Source organism: Triplophysa rosa, linkage group LG1 (genome assembly GCF_024868665.1).
Source record: "Triplophysa rosa linkage group LG1, Trosa_1v2, whole genome shotgun sequence".
NCBI lineage: Eukaryota > Metazoa > Chordata > Actinopteri > Cypriniformes > Nemacheilidae > Triplophysa > Triplophysa rosa.
Genome location: NC_079890.1, coordinates 17,636,493 through 17,659,355, shown reverse-complemented (window position 1 = coordinate 17,659,355; position 22,863 = coordinate 17,636,493). Strand labels below are relative to the sequence as shown.

General features: G+C 39.2%; 1 protein-coding gene across 1 annotated transcript in view; it reads right to left on the bottom strand.

Annotated features, from left to right (window-relative positions):
• Positions 1-656: 656 nt before the first annotated feature.
• The window catches only part of mybpc3 (myosin binding protein C3), a 43,903-nt gene continuing 21,696 nt past the window's right edge, over positions 657-22,863 (bottom strand). The window contains exons 16-33 of the mRNA XM_057344827.1: positions 19,431-19,597; positions 17,808-17,973; positions 17,266-17,372; positions 17,116-17,145; positions 16,846-16,985; positions 14,516-14,675; positions 13,895-13,999; positions 12,697-12,885; positions 8,523-8,657; positions 7,801-7,968; positions 6,628-6,716; positions 5,844-6,039; positions 5,613-5,752; positions 3,524-3,683; positions 3,255-3,391; positions 2,918-3,104; positions 2,089-2,156; positions 657-978 (exon numbers count right to left, since the gene is read on the bottom strand). Of these exons, the coding sequence (XP_057200810.1) occupies positions 2,101-2,156; positions 2,918-3,104; positions 3,255-3,391; positions 3,524-3,683; positions 5,613-5,752; positions 5,844-6,039; positions 6,628-6,716; positions 7,801-7,968; positions 8,523-8,657; positions 12,697-12,885; positions 13,895-13,999; positions 14,516-14,675; positions 16,846-16,985; positions 17,116-17,145; positions 17,266-17,372; positions 17,808-17,973; positions 19,431-19,597 (2,332 nt within the window). The 3' untranslated portion in view covers positions 657-978; positions 2,089-2,100. The remainder of the gene's footprint in view (positions 979-2,088; positions 2,157-2,917; positions 3,105-3,254; positions 3,392-3,523; positions 3,684-5,612; positions 5,753-5,843; positions 6,040-6,627; positions 6,717-7,800; positions 7,969-8,522; positions 8,658-12,696; positions 12,886-13,894; positions 14,000-14,515; positions 14,676-16,845; positions 16,986-17,115; positions 17,146-17,265; positions 17,373-17,807; positions 17,974-19,430; positions 19,598-22,863) is intronic.

The following is a 22,863-nucleotide window of genomic DNA, read 5'->3' as shown; positions in this document are numbered from 1 at the left end:
GTATGGAACACGCTCACATGGTCCACTGTCGTTTTGACACCGCCTGGCCATCACAGCATGCCTGGGCTTCATATCAATCATTTCATTCTCCCAAACCTGCCACTGGAGACTGTTCTGAAAACAAAGCCATGCAGGACAGCCATAGTCATCTGCTCTCAAGTATAATACCAATGAGTTGATGCATCCAGATTGGCTTTGTATGGGCTTTGTTACATTAATATCAGCAGCTTGTGGTTTCTGGGGCACATTTTAACCCCTGTGAGGGCTTAAAGAATGCCTCTGCTGGACAAGGCATCGTCGGTATTGCGGGTGAGCATGTTATCATGCTGTATGGAGACTTACAGGCACCTGCCTGCCTCCCTCAATGTGGACGCAGTATTTCAGTAATGATGTCCTCCCTCCCCCCCAAAATTATTTTAAACTATGTTGGTACCTAAACAACACTGTGCCCCATTGACTTTCACTGTATGGACACAACACACCACTGAGACATTTCTCAAAATGTCTTCTTTTGTGTCCTACAGAAGAAAAGATACATATACAGATTTTAAACGACTCTAGGGTGAATAAATTATGACTGAATTTTTATTTTTGCCTGAACTATTCCTTTACCTTTAGAAATATTACATGGCATTAAAATAGTATAACTCAGAACAGCAAGGCAACCATAAACTTTATTGAGCATGTTATATAACGTCACAATGTGGAAGGAAGAATTATTCTTACAACACAGACTTCAATTACTCTGAAATGAAAACAAGCAATAAAGACAAGAAAACACACTAAAGTACAGAACCATGGGCTGTGAGTGAGAATCTTTGAGCACATGCAGATGAAACAATTATTTATTTGCTCTATCATTTGATTCATTATGGTCATGGGGTCCTTTCAGGACAGAAAGAGGACACAGAGTCAGTTTCTCCAAACCATGAGACATGCCCGTCTCTCATTTCTTGGCATCTTCTTTTGTGATTTGAGCTGTGATTAAACCAAAGAATCATTATTAGACAGCATCCTTTATTTATGGGATAACCTATATCAAATTATATTACTGAAACATTGAAGTGATGTTTTTTAAACAAATCTGCTTGTATTCCAAACCTACATTTTCAAGATGGATTTTTTGTTAAGTTAAATTTATTAGAGATTTTTATGTTTATCTGATGCAGTTTTAAGACCATTGAGGGCAATTAATAAACTAATAACTCATAAATCAAGCTCAAGCTAATAATCATATTAGTGCATTTATTGAAATAGTTTGTAATTATTTTACAAGTATTCATTCACATGCAACGTTAACGTTAGTCTGTCAGTTTCTGGTGTCTTTACAAACAACACTGGCTCCCATTGACTTCCATTGTATGAGCACACAACCACTGAGACATTTCTCAAAATATCTTCTGTTGTGTACACAGAAGAATGAGTCATGTTTTGAATGACACAAGGGTGAATAAATGATGACAGAATTGTCATCAATTGTAAAGGAATTGACCATTCCTTTAAGAGTATGCCATAAATACATTTTAAATACTGTAAATCCTAATGAATGAAATCATCTGTGTTACCAATGCAATATGTAGACACAATAGGAAAAATTGTATTGATGCTGGAAGACATTAGGCGCCTATACCTACACAGGCAATGATGGATGTAACACTTTGAGTTTGTGTATGAACTCCCCTATCAGCACCACAGACAATGTGCTGACCAGCTGCATAACTGTCTACGAGAACTAGTTTGTTAGACCCACAGAGATGCTTAACATATGTTTGGCACTGAATTCTATCACCTGATCAACACAATGTAAATAACAGATTTTCCAAATTTCACAGTGTAAAACTGTCAGATTTGTCAATGCCAGGTGTTGAAAAGTGACTTAAAGTGATAGTTCAACCCAAAATGAAAATTCTTTCATCATTTACTGATTATCATGGGAATCCAAACCTGTATGACTTTCTTTTGGAAGAACTATAGAGGGTGAATAATTCATAACAGAATTTTCATTTTTGGGTGAACTATCCCTATAATATAGTGCAAGCAAGGGCAGTGTGGATGTGCTGGTAACAGCTGGCTTGTTATCATGCTTACCTTGAACACGTTTCACACAGAGTAAACCTGACCTTTCTGTTTACCCACGGGCTGAGGGAGTGAGGGGGTAGGGAAGGTGATGGGAAACAGCAAGTAAGGAGGAGGTATTAAAGTGAAATCATGGATCACTGGATCCATTCTGGACCTTTAGACACACATCTAGGTCCAGGCAATCGGTTATTAATAAAATTGAAACATACGCATGTATGCCGGGCATGTCATACATGTTTTTTTGGTGCATGTCACATTGTGCTTACAAGACAATTGTTACATTTTATCAATGGCAGTCTTAAAGTAAAATATCCCATATATAAATCTCATGTATGGCGGCAAATTTTAAAATGATGTATGTATATATTTTTTCACTGACATAATAAATACTTCTAAATTATACAAATGGAAATGTTTTTTCACTTATACACATTGTTATCTATGTATTTTTCACTTGTGTAGCTTACAACAGAAATTCATGTTATTAATTCAAAATATATCTATTTTAAAAGATTTAAGAACACTATGTAGTATTTTAAGAAAGACTTGTAGTATTTTGTTGTATGTATGTTGCATTTTTCTAAACATTTTTCAACTTGTGGAATTCATATATGAATATATAAATATACACTACCATATATGAATAATATACTGATGGTTCTGTGAAATGTGGTCAAATACAGACTAAACATATTAGGGGTGACTATTAAAGAATTAATCCGTTTTATAACTCTGCTATAAACATACATATACAATTCTGCTATACACATCATATAAAAATCTGCAAATTATGAAAATGATACTAAGGAAAACCTGTTAGGTCCCAATGGATACTTACAACGAACTTCCAGTTTGCATTCCACTATGTCCTCTCCACTGTCATTGACCGCCTTACACGTGTACACGCCTCCATCAAACGGACAGGGATTACGGATCTCCAGAGTCAGCACGCCTTGTTTGCTTAACATACGGTACTTGGCCTCATTTGTAATGTCCATCTTGTTTTTGTACCATGTGATTTTAGGCTGCAGAGCACAATGGAATATATTCAATTACAATCAAATTAGTATGGGAAACATTAATCTTAATTTTGGTTATATCAGGACATAACCGCAGGGTGGTGGGTTTATGTATTTATGGATGAAAGATGTAATGTTGAGGTCACACATGCCCACCTTGGGGATGCCTCTTACGGCGCAGCTGAGTGTAGCGTTGTATCCCGCAATAACCGAGCGACTCACAAGAGCATGTGTGAATTTGGGAGCCTCTGAGAAATCATGTTCTTTGTAGGAGGGATGCTTGTATTCAATGCCTGGAGAGAAGAACCAAAACATAAATGCCACACATCAGAGGTCTATGGCACACAGGATAAGTGGAACAGGATATAAAACAAAAGGTTGGGGAAAGGTCAATTGCATATAAATGAGAAATGAAAAAAAATCACCTGTTTTCAGGATGTAGGCACTGTCTTTGGACATGCAAGGCTCTGGACTCAGACCCACCATGTTTATGGCGTACACACGGAAGAAATACTCATTCCCCATGATCAGATCTGACACTACACAGTTAGTGCGACGATACTGGTCATACACTGTGTACCATTCCTTCAAAAGAAAAAAACACACAAGTACAAACCTTCTTATTGTGTTACATACTTTTACAGATTATAAACTGTATTATTCTGATTATGAGCTCTCACAAAATGGAGGTGACTATAAGAATTGTCATTGTGTCCAAAACTCATCTTTTATACAAAATTTTAGGATCACTTAAAGCAACACTTTGCAGTTTTTCGACTTTGAAATAATGTCTCGAAAATTATTTCAGTGGTAGACCAACTCTTCACTGGACGAATTCTACCCTGCCGCTAACTGAGCAGCATCATAGTGGCTACAACCACTAGGGGTGGAGTGAGCTGTTAGTTGCAATTCGCAACCTCACCACTAGATGCCGCTAAATCCCATACACTGGACCTTTCAGGGAAATATCTCTCATGATCTCATGAAAAAAATTGATCTGATGGCATATGCTTAAATGTTAAATGTAAGAGTTCCTTCCAACATATACATTTATTTACTACAAAACAATTATATATTAGTATAATAATAAAAATAAAAATTCATTGTTTTAATAGGATGACCATAATTAAGACGACACGACATAAAATTTGACATTACTTCGTTTCAGATATTTATATTAGTAATTTCCATAGTTACATTTGTGTGATCATAGTTTTGGAAAAAAATATATAAAGAAAAACCCAAAACTTTTGAGTGGTTGTATATATGAAAACTATTAAAAACCCCTTCACTAAATATATGTTTATAATAATGTAAATATTAAATGTTTATCAGTTCTTATTTTCTTATAGTTGTTTATCAGGCATACCAATAAAATCAAAACCCAACACATAACGTCTCACTCTTACCCATGTTGTCATAGATCTAATATGTTTCCCAGCCTACAGAATGAAGTCACGCTATGCCACCACTTACACTGGCTAAAATCTACTTTACATAGCAATGTGTCGTGACATATTTTAAACATCGTCATGTCAATGACTCTCATATTTCTCTGTCATAAAAATATAAAGTATTATAGTTCATAGTAAAATAGCTTCATCAGTTGATACGAATGAGAGAAACCAGCGCAGGATGACTTGACACATTCATTACTGTATCAGTATGAACACCAGTAGAAGCCGGTAAGTCGCCTGCTCACGAACGCACCCCTGCAGCCTAAAGTGCTTTTATATTTAGCAGCAGGTCATCTCCGGTTTCTGATTGAGATTGTCCTGTGAAACCTGATAATCCTGTGTCTTCCTGCCTGCTGCTCTGGACCCAGTCTGGATCCAGTAACAATGCGAGGTGAAACCCAAACCGGGTGCTTTTTATTAAGCTGCTAACCTTAGTAGCTCAAGAGTACAAAGGGGTAAAGAGAGCAGCATAATGACAGCACTTAAATCAGAGCAAGGCCGTGGGCTAAGATTACAGCGTGTTGCGCTGAAGGGGGTACAGGAGTCCTTGTTCGGCATGCAGGAAGGGTCATATTGGAGCTTTTGGTACTAAATGTTCTGGATGCTGATTCCCTTGCCCACAATTCAGTAGTGCCGGCCGAACACATGTCACGGGAGAGGTTAAAGCTGTGCCACTGGTGAATACTGTACATACATTGCTCAATTAAAGCGATCGCAAGCTTAGCTGCTTTTAGACACAAGCAGCCCCTTACGAAACAAAAAACTATGGGATTATATTTGAACATTTAAAGTGATATATTTAAATAATACATTTCCTGGAAGCAAGTGCTTATATTTTATAATGTATAAAATTCCTTATGTATTATTTAGTAATATATATTAGCAATCATGGGTAAGTCATTTGCAAAAATGTAACAAAAACTTGACAAAGCTGGCCTTTTAAAAATAATATAGACTGTAAGGCATTCACAAAAAAAATCTTAGCCAATGCATGCGATGTTTGAAAAGTGTCATTATATCATTTTCAGCAAACCCAAATTTGTAGTTTCGCGCTTACCATTGTTTTCTTGTCAGCCTTTTGGATGATGTAGCCTGTGATATCACAGTTGCCATTTTCTTTGGGTGGTTTCCATTCCAGGGCAACGTTGAAGCCCCACACATCCACAAACTTTAAATTCTGAGGTGGGCCCGGCAGGTCTTACAGGGAAAAATATGTGTTTTGTTGCTTTATAATCAAAAACACTAATGTGGACAGAGGACTTAAGTGTTTTGCGAGTGAGTAACTCACCCACGATCTGTATATTCAAACTGGCCCTGTCCTCCACATTCTCAATTTGCACTTGAAGCTCATATTTCCCAGAATTATTCCTCTCTGATCTCCTGATGAAGAAGATGGAATCATTGTCGCTGTTCCTTACGCTGACCTGCTTCGGGTCCAGAGGCCCACCATTCTTCGTCCAGGTCACTTTAGGTCGTGGTTTACCCTTAAACAGAAAGCGGGTGAAGAAAGATTCAAGACAATACTTCTTATTGTCCAAAATGAAACGCTGAAATGATTTACTAACAAACTACTAATGGAAATTTGGATGGAGAGCCTAAATAGATGGATAAATTAAGCTTAGGATATATATGTTGATGCTTGAAGACAGAGATCAATCTATCATCTCATTGTGTGTTTGATAATATATGCTGTGCTGTGTTCTGGACACAGTTTCCCACAGGGATTTTACAGCTGTTGTTTAGACTTGTGTCATTGACAACCATCTGTATGTACTCTAGCTCTCCTCATTGAATTTCAGCTATAGACCTCCGGGTATTTATAGTCACAGAGGATGGCAAAGGATAGAGTCTGAAGATCAACATCTATGTTTCACAAAATAGGTTCTGTAAACAAACAAGTGGATGAGTAAGTTATAAGCCCGTGAAGCACATCGAATATCTGGCGTATAGAAGTTATTAGAGGATAGACTCCTCAAGAGGAGAAAAAGAAGACAATAAGGAGCTTTGTTCAGGATTATCTTTACATCCACAATTTAAAAAATTTGTTAATGTAGAAAATATAATACTCTCACCTGAAAAGGGATCACTAGGTTAATAGTTTCTCCTACTTTCTTGATGACCGTCTGACGAAGGTTACGAGGGATCCAGATTTTAGGGCGCTCTGCAATGAATAAAAGTAGAAATTGTACAAGGTCTTGATTGTAGTAAAAACTTTACATGGCAGCCCTGCACCCTAGAATATAAGACTATCTCACTTTCTTAACATGTCTGTAATGCAATGAAATAACACCATGTTTATTCAGAAAAAGCGTATGCATCATTATGTGAACCATTATAATCTCTTAGGTAGCCATTAAGAGAAAAAGCTTTCAACACAAACTATCAACATTCTTGGACCATTGAGTGATTCAAAAAGTTGAGAAATCGAGCAAATTGAAGCGCTTCATCCCCAGCGGTGCAAATTTTTAATCAATCTGGCCATTTATGCACGGCTTCATTATCATAAATGAGTGAATCAAACATTTGGTGATCGATCCTTATCTGGACTACACTTACCAGGCTGAACGTATAAACCACAAATATATTTCTGTCATGACAACTCTCGGAGGGTTTAGCATGGTAGTGTACATGACATATAAATGTATTTGGTCTTGGCAGAATAGATCTGCTACGCTGCTGCTGCGGTGGAGCAAGTACGGAGACTTGCTACTGCCAATACATCCACAACATACTGTTGTAAGTGTAACGGAGGCCAGCTAGTGAAGAGCTGTGCAGTGTGTAAACCTCACTCCCCGACCAACAGAGACGCTCTAGCGACAGACGCTAGAGACTGCGGTCTTTAGCCTCCTCGTTAGAGCGCCCGTCTACCATCCGGACCGACGTCAGTTCGAGGCCCGTGCAGAGCGGGGCGAGTAGGACCGGTTACATATGCATAAGCAATGCTGCTGCACATATATCACATTCAGTATGAATAAACCCTGTAGCTTACGTGATCACCTTGTAGCAGAGCTATACATGTGGAGCTGGGGAAGGAGGAGGGTATCTGAAACGCGCTGCACTACTACAACAATCACTAGCCGAGATTTAAACGTAGAGCAGCAAGCTCATTGGCTGCTGATACGGAGGGAACCAATCACTTCACCGTGTAGTAAGTTACTATGTCAGATTGGTTTAGACTTTAGGACTGCGCCATCTAGAGTTTCATGCCAGAACTAAAATACACTGTTATCTGGCCGGGTACTTACGCATGATTTCACGAATGGTCACTGCCTGTTGCAGTGCGGCAGGAGGACTTGGGCCTGCCATATTATACGCCCTCACACGAAACTGCATCTTCTCTCCAGTAGGCAGGTCACGGATGGTCACGGAGGTCCTTTCTGTAAGACCCGTGAACGCAGGAATCCATTCATCAGCTTCAGAGAGGAAAGAGAGACACAGGACATTAAGGATTAATTCTAAACTGTACGGTTATGAAATATGCCTTTCACTTAAGTTGATTAAAATGGGATAGTAAGAAAATATTAATTGTGAATATTGTCGGTGAAAAAAAGCCAAGTCATTTTTTGTGATTTACTGTTTTCTACATAAAATCTTCATATATAATATACTGTAAAGAACATTCTACTTCGAAGTAATCAGATCAAGTTTGATCATAAATTTTAGAAGGAATCTGGATTTGCCTGAGCTTGAGCTGAACTTGAAAACCCAGACAGAATCATACTTTGATGTTAGGTACATTTGCGAAACCAGAGAACTCAGTTTTTAAAGATTTTCAAAAATCATGGTTTTTATTACGCTATCTTATTTATAGCAGTATTTTTTTTGTTATCATTACTTAATCAAAACAACCAACTGCAGTTATATTGATATTCATTGGAATGCACAATAAAAAACATGATTCTGAAAATTGTTAGTTATCTATCTGTTCCTGCAAATGAACTCTTCATATGCAGACAAACACACTTACAGCCTTCTTTGCAGTACTCAACCCCATAGCCATTGAAATCAGTTGAGCCTATCTTCTCTGGAGGTCTCCATTTGAGTGAGATGGTGGTATCACTGATGTCTTCCACACACAGACCAACTGGCTCACTGGTGGGAGCTGTGTACAGAAAGATGAAAAGCATGAGATGACATTCCACACAAAATTAAAGGTGGATTGCCTGTGTGTCTGATCTGAATATCTGTAGCTCTGTAAATACATTTACCTTCTGGAAAACATCATCTGGTGTACTCAACTGACCTTTGGTATGTATGCCTGAATTTACATGAAACCTTCCTTGTTGCCACTGATCAATGTGAGAGGACCCCATTACATGGAGCCATAGAAACTAAGGACCCAACATCAATTGCGTGAGGTATATCTACACTTTCCTTTCAGACTGTCTTTACAACATACCTTTCATTACAGACAAGAATAACTGACATGACTTGAACGGGTCAGAGTTTAACTTTGGTTTGTGGTGATAAGGACCCCCTGAAGATAAATCCTGTCTGCTCTGAATTGTAAGCAAGCATTGGTCTAGCATGTTTGTTCCATATTAACAAGGCAATGGCACACACAGGTCAAGCTGTATTTATACAGAGTGTGAACTTGAAAGCAAGAACAATTATTCTTATCTAGACATGTTAGCTAGAGTTAAATTGTTTTAACTACATCTTCCCTCTGGAATGCAAACAATTGTTTAGAAATAGGACCGAAAGCTATTTTATTTTAATTTCCTGAAACACACACAAGACTAAAATGTCATGGTCCTGCCTCTTCTTGTCATGCTTTTCTAGTCTTGTGCCATCAATGAACCCAGCAGACAGCATGGAGGCATGTCCGCGATCTTCCCTGCGGGCCCGCCAAGCCCATCTTCTTTTTGGGGTCCGTCAGGGGGTTCGCGGAATACATGAGTTTATCCGGGACTTCGCGGCAGCAGCGGGGGAGACAGAGGCAGAACTCAAAGTCATTTTTAATGGCTGCCTCTCCGAGCCGCTCAAGCCGTCGGAGACCCGGATGCTGAGCCCTCTGGGGTTCAGCGACATGGCCAGGTTCGTTATCAACCGTGATGACCCCTGGCCATCCGTCCCAGAATGGGTATAATCCCCGCTGGCCACCGTCCCGGAAGACCGCGTCCTGGCCACCGTGACCCTGGGGGATTCAGCCCCTCCCACCTCAAGCGCAGAGGATTCGGCGCCTCCTACCAGCCTCCAGGGCAAGCGACAGAGGAGGAAGTCCTGGTGGATGGCATCAGACTCCTCCGGTTTGGAGCAAGCCCCCGGAAGAAGCAGAGGAGGGGATTGCTGACATCAGCGCCAGCTTCCAGTCCCGGTCCGGCCTCTGCTTTCAGTCCGGTCCAGCCACGGGCATCCAGTCCGGTCCAGCCGCGGGCACCTAGTCCGGTCCAGCCGCGGGCGCCCAGTCCGGTCCAGCCGCGGGTGTCCAGTCCGGTCCAGCCGCGGGCGTCCAGTCCGGTCCAGCCGCGGGCATCCAGTCCGGTCCAGCCGCGGGCGTCCAGTCCGGTCCAGCAGCCGGCGATCCAGCCGGCACTCCAGCCAGCGGTCCAGTCCGGTCCAGCAGCCGGCGATCCAGCCGGCACTCCAGCCAGCGGTCCAGTCCGGTCCAGCAGCCGGCGATCCAGCCGGCAATTCCCCCGCTCACCCCTGGACCCTTGCCACCCCAACCTATTCCCCCCAGGACTTCCCCTGTCAACCCCCCTAGGACTCCACGCTCTCACCCTCCGGAATAAGATCTACCCTGCCCCAACCCTCTTGGACTTCCCCCCATGGACTCTGTTTCACCCCACCCCCTCGTTTCCTCATTTATCTTCCCGAAATTGTTTCATTACCCACACCTGCCCGTTGTAATTAACCCTTGTTAGTCCGCCAACATCATGCCCTCGTGTTTGCTGTCCTGTGCTGTTGGATTTTACCATGTTTGCTTCGTCGTGTCAAGATTGTACATTTCCTCCAGTTTACCTTGCCTTGTCCCTGTGTAGATTATCTTGTTTGTCAGTTTTGCCCCCTCGCGGGAAGTTTTGTTTTTGAAGTCTGTATTGTTTTGTTTTGCTCCCCATCGTGGGTTTTTGTTTGTGCTTTATTTATTAAAAGTTTTCCGTTAACCCCTTGTTGTCTGCGCCTGGGTTCTGTTTCCGTTCCTGACACTAAAATGTAAACCCAAAATATTATATACAGTAATGGACAAAAAGTAATGCCCACCTTTGGAAAATGTACTGCTTTACTCATAAAAAATTTGAATACATTTTTAATCTGTGTTATATAGTGAGAATTTAAGGGGGCTTGACAAAAAATAACACAACACGTGTTCAAAGCTTACTGAGTCAAGGCCTGGAAAAATATAACTACATGAGAGAATCAAAAAATATTAATAGCTGATAAAACTGTTGTCAGTGTACACGATTTCCTGTAAGCTTTTTGTTTTCTATGCATTTTTCTAAATATTCAAATAAAAGCCTTATTTCCTGATACACTATACTTTGCCTTTTTTATCAAATAAGTTTGCCTAGATACTCTAAAAGTTTAGCGGTTTGTTCATTGTGTACCATACACCTCATAGTTTGATGGTTTAATTAAACCTGAGGTGGCATTAAAAGAAAATATTGTACAAATATTCCCCCCAGACATCACCTTTGGCCACTATTGTATGTGTATGTGTGTAGTTGACAAATAAACTGAACCCTGTCCTATGGTGTGATAGCAAAAATTTAGAAAACAAAATGTCAATATTATATTATTTTATATTATTAACATTTATATTTATGTAATAAAATAGCATAAGCGAGATTTATCTGCATTGTTCGTTTTTTTACAAAAGAAATTTACACAATAGGACACATACAGTTATTTGTCAACTCGCTATGTATATAAAGCTTATAAAGTTGATGGTTTGATGGTACTTATTAAGACCTTCAATGGAAAAGTTCACATTATAATATACAGGACATCCGGTAACATCGAACCATAGCACATCACTGTGCGGGCTTAAAAATGCAGCCATTGACTGGCCATGGACAAGCATTATCAAATTGGCTTCACACAGCGGTTCCTCAGATATACAGTACTTAGACAACAATGAATAAAAAAAAACAAATAAATAATCTACTAAAACCAAGACATCTTTTCAAATACAATGATGTTACACATACTGTACTACCAGCATATAACTCATGCATTATTAGGATCCACAAAAAAACTGTGTTAAAAAACAGACGCCTACTGCCAACAGGTTCAGGCTCTGGCTCTGGTTCTGGCTCCGTTGGGGGGGCAGTTTCTGCTGGGGGTGTTTCTACAGGTGTCCCATCCTCTCCTGGTGGTGTTAGTTCAGCTGCTTGAACTTCATCTGCAGGAGGAGCTCCTTCGTCCCCAGGAGGCGCCTCCTTGGCCGGAGGTGCAGGAGCTTCAGGAATCTCCTTTTTCACAGGTTCTTCTGGAGGAGGTGCTTCTGGCTCTTTGGGATCTGCTGGGGGATCAGGTGGTTGCACCTCAGCTGGCTTCTTCTCAGCAGTCTTGGGTAGCATAGGTTTCGTCATTTTATCACTTTAGTCTGTTGCGTTTCCAAGTAGCTGCTCCTGAATAAAGGCGGTCTGCTCTGTAACACCTGCTGTGGTCCTCTGCTTTGGACTCTGCAATGGAGACAGGACGAGCAACAAAGGAAGTGCAGTGTCCTGCCCCCTCCTCTTATTTGACAATGCAGTGGACAGCACAAGACTGGACGCAGTTCAACAGTGTGTTAACATGCCATTATTTTTAGAGGTGGATGCCAAAGATAGTTTTGCAACAGACAAACGCAGATTGCAACGCAGATGAGCCATTCAAAAAATGGGCAGAAGACAAAAAAGCAATTTGCATTGCTTTAGATGTGGTACCAAAGAGGACCCCATTAGAGCTGGTTTAAAGAATACAACCTGATCAAACTAAATGAATGGCAGAATGTGCCTGAAAAACTCCAGGTGTCTGGACTAGAAGAGAATAAAAATACTTTGATGTGTGGCGAGTTCTCAAGCATTTGCATAGTACAAAAAATAGCCTGAGATTATCCACATTAAACGTATGTTTAGCATTAGAGGCATTCAAAAAAGCAAATAAGAGACAAATAGAACATAAGAAACACGAGTAGCACAAGTAATGAAACTCACCAATTGGCACAAATGGTTGGGAGGCAGGGCTAGGGCATGACATGCCGATGGCATTCACTGCATAAATTCGCATCTCATAGGCCACGCCCTCAATCATTCTCTTGGCCTCATATGTCGTGTCTTTATAAGGATCAAAGTTCAGTCTCATCCATCTGTAACTCTTCTTCTTCTTCCTTTCCAGTACATAACCTGACAACGCATAAAAGCTCCATTACACATTTCAATAACAAAATTTACTGATAGCAGAATATGAATTAAAGGGATTCACTCAAAAATGAAAATTCTGTTTTCATTTACTCACCCTCAAGTTGTTCCAAACCTGTATATATTTCTTTGTTTGGTTGAATACAAAGACTTTTTTAAGAACAGGACACCTTTGACCATCATTTTAATAGTAGTCAATGGCAGAGGTTGCGCTAGACAGACAGGCTTGTAAAAAATCCATCATAATCTATTATTACCCGTCACTATGGTCCAAGGTGGCGTTACGTGGTAATTATCATGTTCGTGATATCATCACGCTGTACTGTACTTGCTGTAACAACATAAAGTGCTTGTAAATGGTGTTTTGTGCTCACTCACAAGTAAGCTGCGGTTTGGTCATGACTCTGCAGCTTCTGCCGCTCATTGAACAGAGAAGACGCCAAGAGAGACATTTTTCCATTCACTGAAAGTTAAGGTTTATCCAAAAGACACTTTTCTGAATGAAAAAACTCTGTAAACACCGCAACACTGCACGCCTTTGTGTGTATGCATGCACGCGACGTGGGGGTCTGTGTCAGACCTGCGTTTTCCAAAACGGACAAGGCATTGTAAGAAAGCTAATGAATGGGAAACACTAGTCCCTTCGCGATCGTGTTCAGGGCAGTGGTAGTAGCCTACGATCGCACTCTAATGAAGGGAAATGACAAAACGGGGCATTACAAATTGCCCTTATTGTAATCCGTCAAAATGACAGACGGTCTTCAGATTTTCTGTCACTGGTAAAATAAATCCGTCAATGACGGAGAATTTACAGTTAACGCGACCTCTGGTCAATGGTGCCTCAGAAATCTCAGTTGCTAACATTCTTCCAAATATCTTTCTGTGTTCAACAGAACAATGAAATTTATACAGGTTTGGAACAACTTGACGTTAATTCATGACAGAATTTTACTTTTTGCGTGAACTATCCCTTTAACTAGAGAAATTCACTCACCTATGACTGACTGGCCGCCATCAAAGAGTGGGGGATCCCACTGGACAATGCACGAATCTTCACCAACGCTAAGGATTCTGGGAGCTTCAGGTGGGTCTGGCACATCTAAAAAACATTAAGGGCACTATCATAAAAGACTAGAACATAACTTGCTGATTTGTTGTATTACAATAATCATACAATTCCATATGGTATCAACCCACAATCACACTTTCATTTGACAGCTTATAGTTCTCTCAGATAATGAGCCCAATTTAATGTTACTTTCATTCTGACTGTATAACTGTAACAAACATATTTAATGTGTTTTTTTTCTCTATTACACCCTCTCAATCTTTTACATTTTAACACTTTTGCATGTATAGACGCCCAAAGTACTTTAATATATTGGCTGGCATGTGGAATCTATCACATACCACAGGACTATCATGTAGGAGAGGAGTCACAGAAGTTAAAAATAGTAAATTTCTAGCCAGGATAAACAAGCATTCTGAAAGCAAGTGAGCATTCTGAATTGATAGAGTAAGATGCCACCACATATTAGTATCAGTGGAGATCTCCAGGCCGTCAGAGGACAGTTGGCAAGTGTATCCATCCAAATGGGGGATAAAGGAAGCTTACCAACAACTTTAACATTTATGTCAGCTGTATCCTCTCCAGCAGGGTTGCGTACAGTGACAGAGTACATGCCCTCATCCTGACGCTCCGCCCCCTCAATGGTAAAGATGCAATGGCCTTTGGTACTCTCCACATGGACACGCCCATCTGTGTCTGTCAGCACCTGATCGTCCAATGACAATCGGTTATTAAAAAGGAATTTAGCAAGGGTTTAAATCTACCACACTTTTGAACCTATCATAGGTCTTTGCATACAACTCACTTGAATAGACCCAAAACCAGACATAAAAGCATTTTAGATGTAGAAAATTGAATCCAAATACTTCTATTATGCCCATATAATACTGTATAGAAACCCATAAATGAAAATTCAGATTTTATACTTTACCTGATCATTCCCTTGTCTAGTTTACTTAAAGGGGTCATATGGCGCAACATGTGTTTTTCTTTGTCTTGGTGTGTTATAAATTGCCCATGCATGTATTAGACACATAAAAGTGTCGGAACAAAATTCTATCTAAAAGCGAATGCTCACTCAGACCTGCCTGAAACGCCTCGTGTAACCACACCCCCACAAATCCACGTCAGTTCGTGGTATGAGTTGACTAAGACCGCCCAAATGTATAGGCAAGTCAGTACTGTCAGTACAATTGCTTTGTAACCTGATGTTCCAAATATGGCATTTCCGTCACACCCTTGCAGTATTCGACCAATCACTACGCACTGGTTAACTGGCCAATCATAGCACACCTCGCTTTTCAGAGCGATGAGCTTTGTTAAAAATCTGCACGTTTCAGAGAGGCGGGGCTTAGAGGACATACAAACAAGCACGGTATGTGGAAAATACAGCGTTTTTGAACCTTAAATCGTGTATACACATTGCACTACATCTAAAACAACCGATAATATTTGTTTTAGCCGTGTCATATGGCTCCTTTAAGTGGTGCTTAGCTTTTGTTTTCAAACCCTGTACTTAATAATGTATGGATTATGAAAAATGCACTCACCTGGTAGACACAAACACAGTATGCTACAGAGTAATGCTTGTGTTAAATGTTAGAAAAGTTTATTTACTTCAAATATTTTTTATCACTAAACAATCAAAAGCAGTAAATGACAAACAAAAACGGTTTCAAGAAGTGTCTTTCTGGATTATAACGATCAAGTCCATTAACAGACATTCAACATAACAGCCAAAGCAAAGAAAGCATGGAAGATGCTACCAGAGCACACAAAAATGTGGTTTGCTCAAGCAGGTGGTGTTATTGTTTGTAAGGCCCAAACTCACTTCACCGTCTTTCAATGTCCATATGTGTGATGGTTCAGGTTGCGTCTGGCCCTCCTTAGATTTCGCCTACATACAGCAAAAGCAGAAGCAGTGAAGCCATGGCAAATCAAAGGTTAAGCGTGAGAGAGTAAACCTTCCATCTCAGAACAAACTTCCCAGTCCCAGTGAACTCCCACAGTCTTTCTGCTCAGGGCTGAGAGATGTCACCTACCTGTTAAGACTGGATCTCCTGTTACATTTGCAGGCCAACATGACAAATTGAATAAAGAAATACAGAACACCACACGCTTTAAAGTATTTCAGAGGAATTTAAAAAAATTATGTTTGCAAATAGTCACATTGTACATTAGCTGACTTTTAATTTGGGTACTATGTGGTACCAAAAAGGCTAATTCAAAATCAGTTCCCTTAAGAATTTTCCCTCAAGGGTTTTTAGAATAAGAGGCTTTCAATTTACATGGTAAATAGAATGAAGTGTCAACATTATTATTTGTTCTACAAAACAAATGACATACGGTCTTACCTCAAAAATGTATTTTGAAGCTCCACTGTTTTGCTTTAAATACTTTAGTCAAGCACATTATTTCAGTCGTACTGTAGTTGTTGTGACCTCACTTACATTCTTAAAAATAAAGGTGCTTAAAAGGTTTTTGGTCCACAAAGAACCATTCAGTCAAAGGTTCTTTAAAGAACCATCTCTTTCTTACTTTTTTATAATTCTTCAAATGTTAATGGTTCTTTATGGAACCGAAAGGTTCTTCTAGGGCATCGCTGTGAAGAACCTTTTAAGCACCTTTATTTAAGAGTGTAGTAACTTGTGTTTTTAAGGCACATAATAGTTTCACATTACCCATTTGAGTGAATTTGTGTGTGGTATGATGTGTAACATATGTTGTAGATCAAACTGTAAAAAATATCCTCAAATATTGAGGTATTACATAGACCTTATTTCGTTCCTAAATTCAAAATCACCCTTCAGCTCTATTAGCTTGGCCAGGGGTTGGATAAGACTGATTCCAGGCAAAATGTAATATATCACTTGTACCTTGTCAGACTTGGTCCAGATGACAGTGGGTGCAGGATCTCCAGTAATCGGTACATCAAGACGAAGTTTGTTTCCTGCCACAACCAAGATTGTGGACTCGGCAGTGCGACCCATGCAATCCAGATGAATCTTAGGAGGATCTTTAGTTAAAATAAATATAAGCAAAGTAACCAGTCAACAGTGCAATTCCCCTTTATTTTAATATTTTAAAGTAGTTTATAAAAGCATCACTTTATTGACAACGTATAGTGATATTGTTCTTTGCTTTACCTTGACGAGGAACATAGTCAATCTTGACCTCTGCAAAAACATAATAATAATAATTTGAAGAGCAGTTTTTTCTTTCTATTCTTTCTTTCGTTTGTATTCTACAGATGAATTTAGTTCTTGCAATTCATAAACATAAACAAGAGGAGGTACCCAAGAAGTTGAGCTTGGCAGAGAGGTTGAAAGCATGTCCCTCAGGAACGAAAGTGTAGTCTCCCTCATCCTCTGGCTTCACATCATCAATGGTAAGTTTATGAATCCTACAGGAAAAAAAACAGAGTAATAATTTCTTCTCAAAACAATATAAAATATGCTATCAAAATTGCTAATGTAATATTGTTGCATCTAATTATAAAAATAGATGCTCATTAGCACATCCTCATTCTTTACGTTCTCAATAAATGACTTTACCATGCTAAACATTTAAACAACACAGGGACCCCATTGACTTCCATGTATAGACACAAATCCACTGAAACATTTCTCAAAAAAAATAAAATTGTGTAGAAGAAACAGCCATATACAGGTTTAGAATGACATGAAGCTGAATAAATGATAAAATAATTTTCATTTCTGGGTAAACTTTTCCTTTTAATCTAGTCAGGTGGGGTTTCATCACACCATCATCCAGAACACAACACACTGTACTTGTCTTTTCAGGAGGTTGGACATTACATACACACACGCACACTTACCTGCCAATGTGTGTGACGTGAGTTCTGGCATCGGGCTTCACTTCCACTCCATTTTTATACCAAATGCCTTTCACATTCTCATCAGAAACCTCACACTTAAACACAGCCTGGTCTTTGGCCTTCACTGTCAGGTCAGCAATGCTTTGATAGACCTCTAGCTGCTTTTCTAAAGGTCATAGGTCAAAGAAAGCATGATGTCATCACACATGACCAAAAAAGAACAGTCTGAACAGAAGACCTAAACAAAACGTACATGAAATAGCACAATGTCACAAATGTGGTAATGTACATTATCACAAATGAACTATAAGTATTAAAAATGTTTTGATTTATAATACCATATAAATTCATTTTAAATAAATCCCATAGTTTATGAGTAATTGTAAAGACAACAATTTATAAATCCACCATGTAAAGATAAAGAAGTACCATGGTATCTTCCCCACTGAAGAAAGCCCAAAGCTTTCTTCAGTGCTCCTAAAGATTATATGCCAGAATCAGAATCAATTGCAGATAAGGCCATAATAATGGGGGGGATAAATTACAATATGTACAATATAGTTAAAATATTGCTGAGCACTTCTCATGCTTGATCAAAAGCAGAGATTCTGAACCTGGAAGCAGCCATTCCTGTTGCCATAGAATGCCATAGAATGAAGGGGGGATATAAAGGAGAACGTGAGAAAGAGACAGACACAGACAATAAAAATAAACGGGAGAAAAGGAATGAATCATAAATCTTTTTGGATGCTAATAAAAGACAAGGAGAGAATGGCGGGTGACACGGACAAAAAGAGAAAGTGAGACAGAGAGAAATGGACAGTCATCTGTCCTGTTAAAATATATGGCTCTAACAATAGCTGGCATGTGGGCATCGTGTGAGCTGTAACCTTGTGTTGGTGACCATGTTTACTTGGCTGACAACTGATTTAAATGACATAGCCATTTGTAGGTGGGGTTTAAGGGTAATGGGGTGGAGTTAGGAATGCTCAATGCCTTAAACCCAAACCATGGCACACAGACTTTGTCTTGTCTTTAAGATTAGAATCATACATGATTGACATATGATGGTGTGCAAGATACATTTAAAACAAAAAAATCGTGTCGTGGCCTAAAGGTTAGAGAGTCGGACTCGTGACCAGAAGGTTGCCGGTTTGATCCTCAGGGCTGGCGGGTAACGACCGAGGTGTCCTTGAGCAAGGCACCTTACCCCCACTTGCTCCCCGGGCGCTGCAGTGATAGCTGCCCACTGCTCCGGGTGTACGTGTGGTCACCACTTGCTGTGCGTGTGTTCACTACTCTCTGGATGGGTTAAATGCAGAGGTCACATTTCGGGTATGGGTCACCATATCTGACTAATAGGTCACTTTCACTAATCTTGAAGACATTATAAGAGAATGTTAATGGAAAAGTAAAATATATTTTATAATAAGGGAGGTATTTCACTTAGAAAGCAATAAGGTTATGGAAAGCAAATGGGGACTTTTGCTAAAGCTTCCTGTTCTTTTCCACACAAAATACAAACCCCATTGATCTTGAATGTTTCAAATCCTAAGAACGGTGACAGACCTATGACAAAAATCAGCACATTTTTGAAGCCTGATATGAAGGTCAGAAACTTACCCTGAACCAAAAGCTCTGCTAAAGATAGGCCTCCATTGGTTTTCACCGTGTAATGGCCACCGTCCTCCTTGGTTACATCATTGATGATAAGAACATGTTTACATCCATCTTTTTTGAAGCGGTACTTGAATGACTCGTCCCGTGTGAGTTCCACACCATCTTTCTCCCTGTAAGGGTCAGAGGTTTGAGTCTGTAATGCTGTGAGGCAAAGCCGAGTATCTAAATGAAATGCAATTCAAATTTAGAATACACTTACATATTACTTTTAAACTATTACATTTGGGTTAGGATTTACTTTAGTTATGATGTTCAGATATTATAAAATATGACAATCTTTTCAATCAAGGTTTTAAAAAATACTACGGTAGTGGCTGTTTCATGTCAGCTACACAACAGAAAATTAACTAGTTACGAAGAAATTAGTTTTAACTTTTATTTTAAATTTACACGTTAATATTAATTTATTTATTTATACACTGGCAAGTGTATAGACGGTTTCATCATCTGTAAGTGCCTGGCACGAAGTTACCTTCCGGTCTGTGTTTGTTGATCGCTCTGGGCTGCGTTTCCCAAAAGCATTTTAAGCATAAGTTGATCGTAGAAACGATCGTACGAGTGATCTTAATATTACGGTCTGTTTCCCAAAAGCATCGTAACTTAAGTAGCACTTGAAAATCATCGTAGATCTACGAGTGCTCTGGAGTAATCGTAAAACGTATGTTTTTATTCAGTTAGTTTTTTTGTTTGTTTAAATCTTTTAAATGACTAAACTAAATTAATAAAAAATACAGTACAGTAAAAATGTAATGACTGAACATACATTAATTAAGTAAAGAATGAAAAAATATATAGTATGGGCAAGTTGTTGGTTCTAACAAGGGATGCATGTTTGTTGCTGGATTGCTGTATTAAAGTTACTCCACATTTTATGCAAATTAAAAATGTTGTGTTTAAAAGAGAATGCTTAATGCTTACTTGGTGGTTGTCAGTCTTTCTCCCGCTGCTGTTTAGTAAAGCCATGATTTCTTCTTTGAGACTATTGTGAACTATCCTCTAATTATGTAAAGGAACCATGTAATTTAAGGTTTTCAGGCTGTTACAAACCTTATATATTACACACTGCCTATCATATGTTCCAACAACTGCAGAAGGTAATACTTAAAGAAACCGAATGCCTGGTTTGCTGAGAAATTGGAATTATTAGCTCTTCCCTTTATCCTTCTCTAATTGAAAGGTTCATATTCATAATGAACACACTTTGTGCTTATTATTAATAAAGAGCTGGTAATGTGACAATAAACTTTTTTTCTTTGGAGCTAGAAAGCTAGATAATACACAGGCCCTAATAAAAACTTAACTTGAAATTGCCACCTCTGCAACACCCAAACGTGTAATAAAATGTGGTTCAACAAACACATACAGCATTTTTTTTTACTTTTGATTTTAACTTTTTTTCCCCCTAGAACGTGCTAAATACATTGCACAATTACAGTAGATAAGTCGGTCCTATCTACACATAGAGAAAGTATTACACGTTGCACAAAAAATATGTTAAACAATATTCACCTACCACATAGGGTTGCAAGGTGTACCGCAATACAAAACAGGACTAACCCCTCCCCCAACCCAACCCTTACACCTAAATTACTCCTCCCCCAACCCAACCCATACACCTAAGTCACCCCCCCAACCCAATCACAACAGACACGCACTTAATCCTTGGTGTTTCGAGTCACATCCGTGGGCGTTGCTTGTTGGTTTTGACTAAATCTTTGGTGTTTCAAGTCTTACGAAACCTTTACCCTAACCCACACCCTAACCCTAACCTTACTCTAACTATCTAAACTACCTATGATTGTTAAAATTGACGAAAAAACACGTTTGGGTGATCACGTCTGACTCGAAACACCAAGGATTTAGTGAGTGCCGCTAAAGCTTCAAAATACCCGCGATGCCTCTCTATTTTTGAAACGGTAGTACCGTAGGTAATGTTGCATATGCGCATTAATATTCATTTGAACACTTACATCTGCCTTTTTGCGGTGTTTATCTCCTAAATGAATGTGTGTTTTGAATGACTCGGACGAGATAATGATTCAAATTAGCGTTTTGAACGAGTTGGTTAAATGATTCACTAACTCAGTGGAAAATTGACGCCACCTACTGGCCGTCTTAGTTCTGCATTTAAAGTAAGCCTAATATTTCACTTTGTAAAGACTGCTGTATCAATGAAATTTGCCCCACATTTGAATTAGTTCCCACGTGAAAAATGATCTAGTGTACTTAAATATTTACTATGGTAAGACTCAAAAACACAAGTGTCTATGAGTTTTAGTAGTTTACTGTAGTAAATCCGTTCTCCCAAACATCACAAAATAGAGACTGTGTCTGTCCCCCGGATTAGCAAACATAAAATAATGCGTAAACCTCTTGAAAGTAATTTAATAAATGTTAAACAAACTAAACATGAACAAAATACAGATAATCAACTGTTACGACTCGGATTGCTAAATATTAGATCTCTCTCTAATAAAGCACTTTTTGTTAACGATATGATAACAGATCATAAAATAGACATGCTCTGTTTGACAGAAACATGGCTAAAACCAGATGATTATATTGCTTTAAATGAATCTGTCCCCCAAGATTATTATTATAAACACGAGCCTCGTCTAAAAGGCAGAGGGGGAGGTGTCGCAGCACTTTACAATAACTCTCTTAGCATTTCCCAGAAGTCGAACTCTAAATATAATTCTTTTGAAGTCATGGTTCTTCATGTTTCAACACCTAATACTAAAGATAAAACACTTTTTAAATTGATTCTAGCTATTGTATATAGGCCTCCAGGGCACCACACAGATTTTATTAAAGAATTTGGTGGGTTCTTATCAGAACTAGTACTGGCCGCAGATAGACTCCTTGTCGTTGGTGACTTTAACATCCACGTAGATAACGTTACAGATGCCTTAGGAATGGCTTTCAAAGACACTCTTAACTCCATGGGCATTAGTCAACATGTGTCAGGACCCACTCACCTTCGTAATCATACTTTAGATTTAATACTGTCTTACGGTATAAATGTGGACGACGTTAAAATCCTTCAGCAGAGTGAAGACATTTCGGATCATTATCTGGTATTATGTTTGCTTCACTGGCCTACGGCTGCAAATAAAACTCATTGTTACAAATATGGTAGAACAATAACTTCAACTACCAAAGATGCGTTTCTCGATAATCTGCCCGAATTGTCTCAAATCATGAGAAATAACGTTGAAGATCTTGACATTACCACTGAAAATTTTAATTCCACCTTCTCGGTAACGCTAGACAAAGTTGCTCCACTACGTTTAAAGAAGATTAAAAATGGCAGCCCCACACCGTGGTATAATGAACACACTCAGGCTCTAAAGAAAGCGGCCCGAAAAATGGAGCG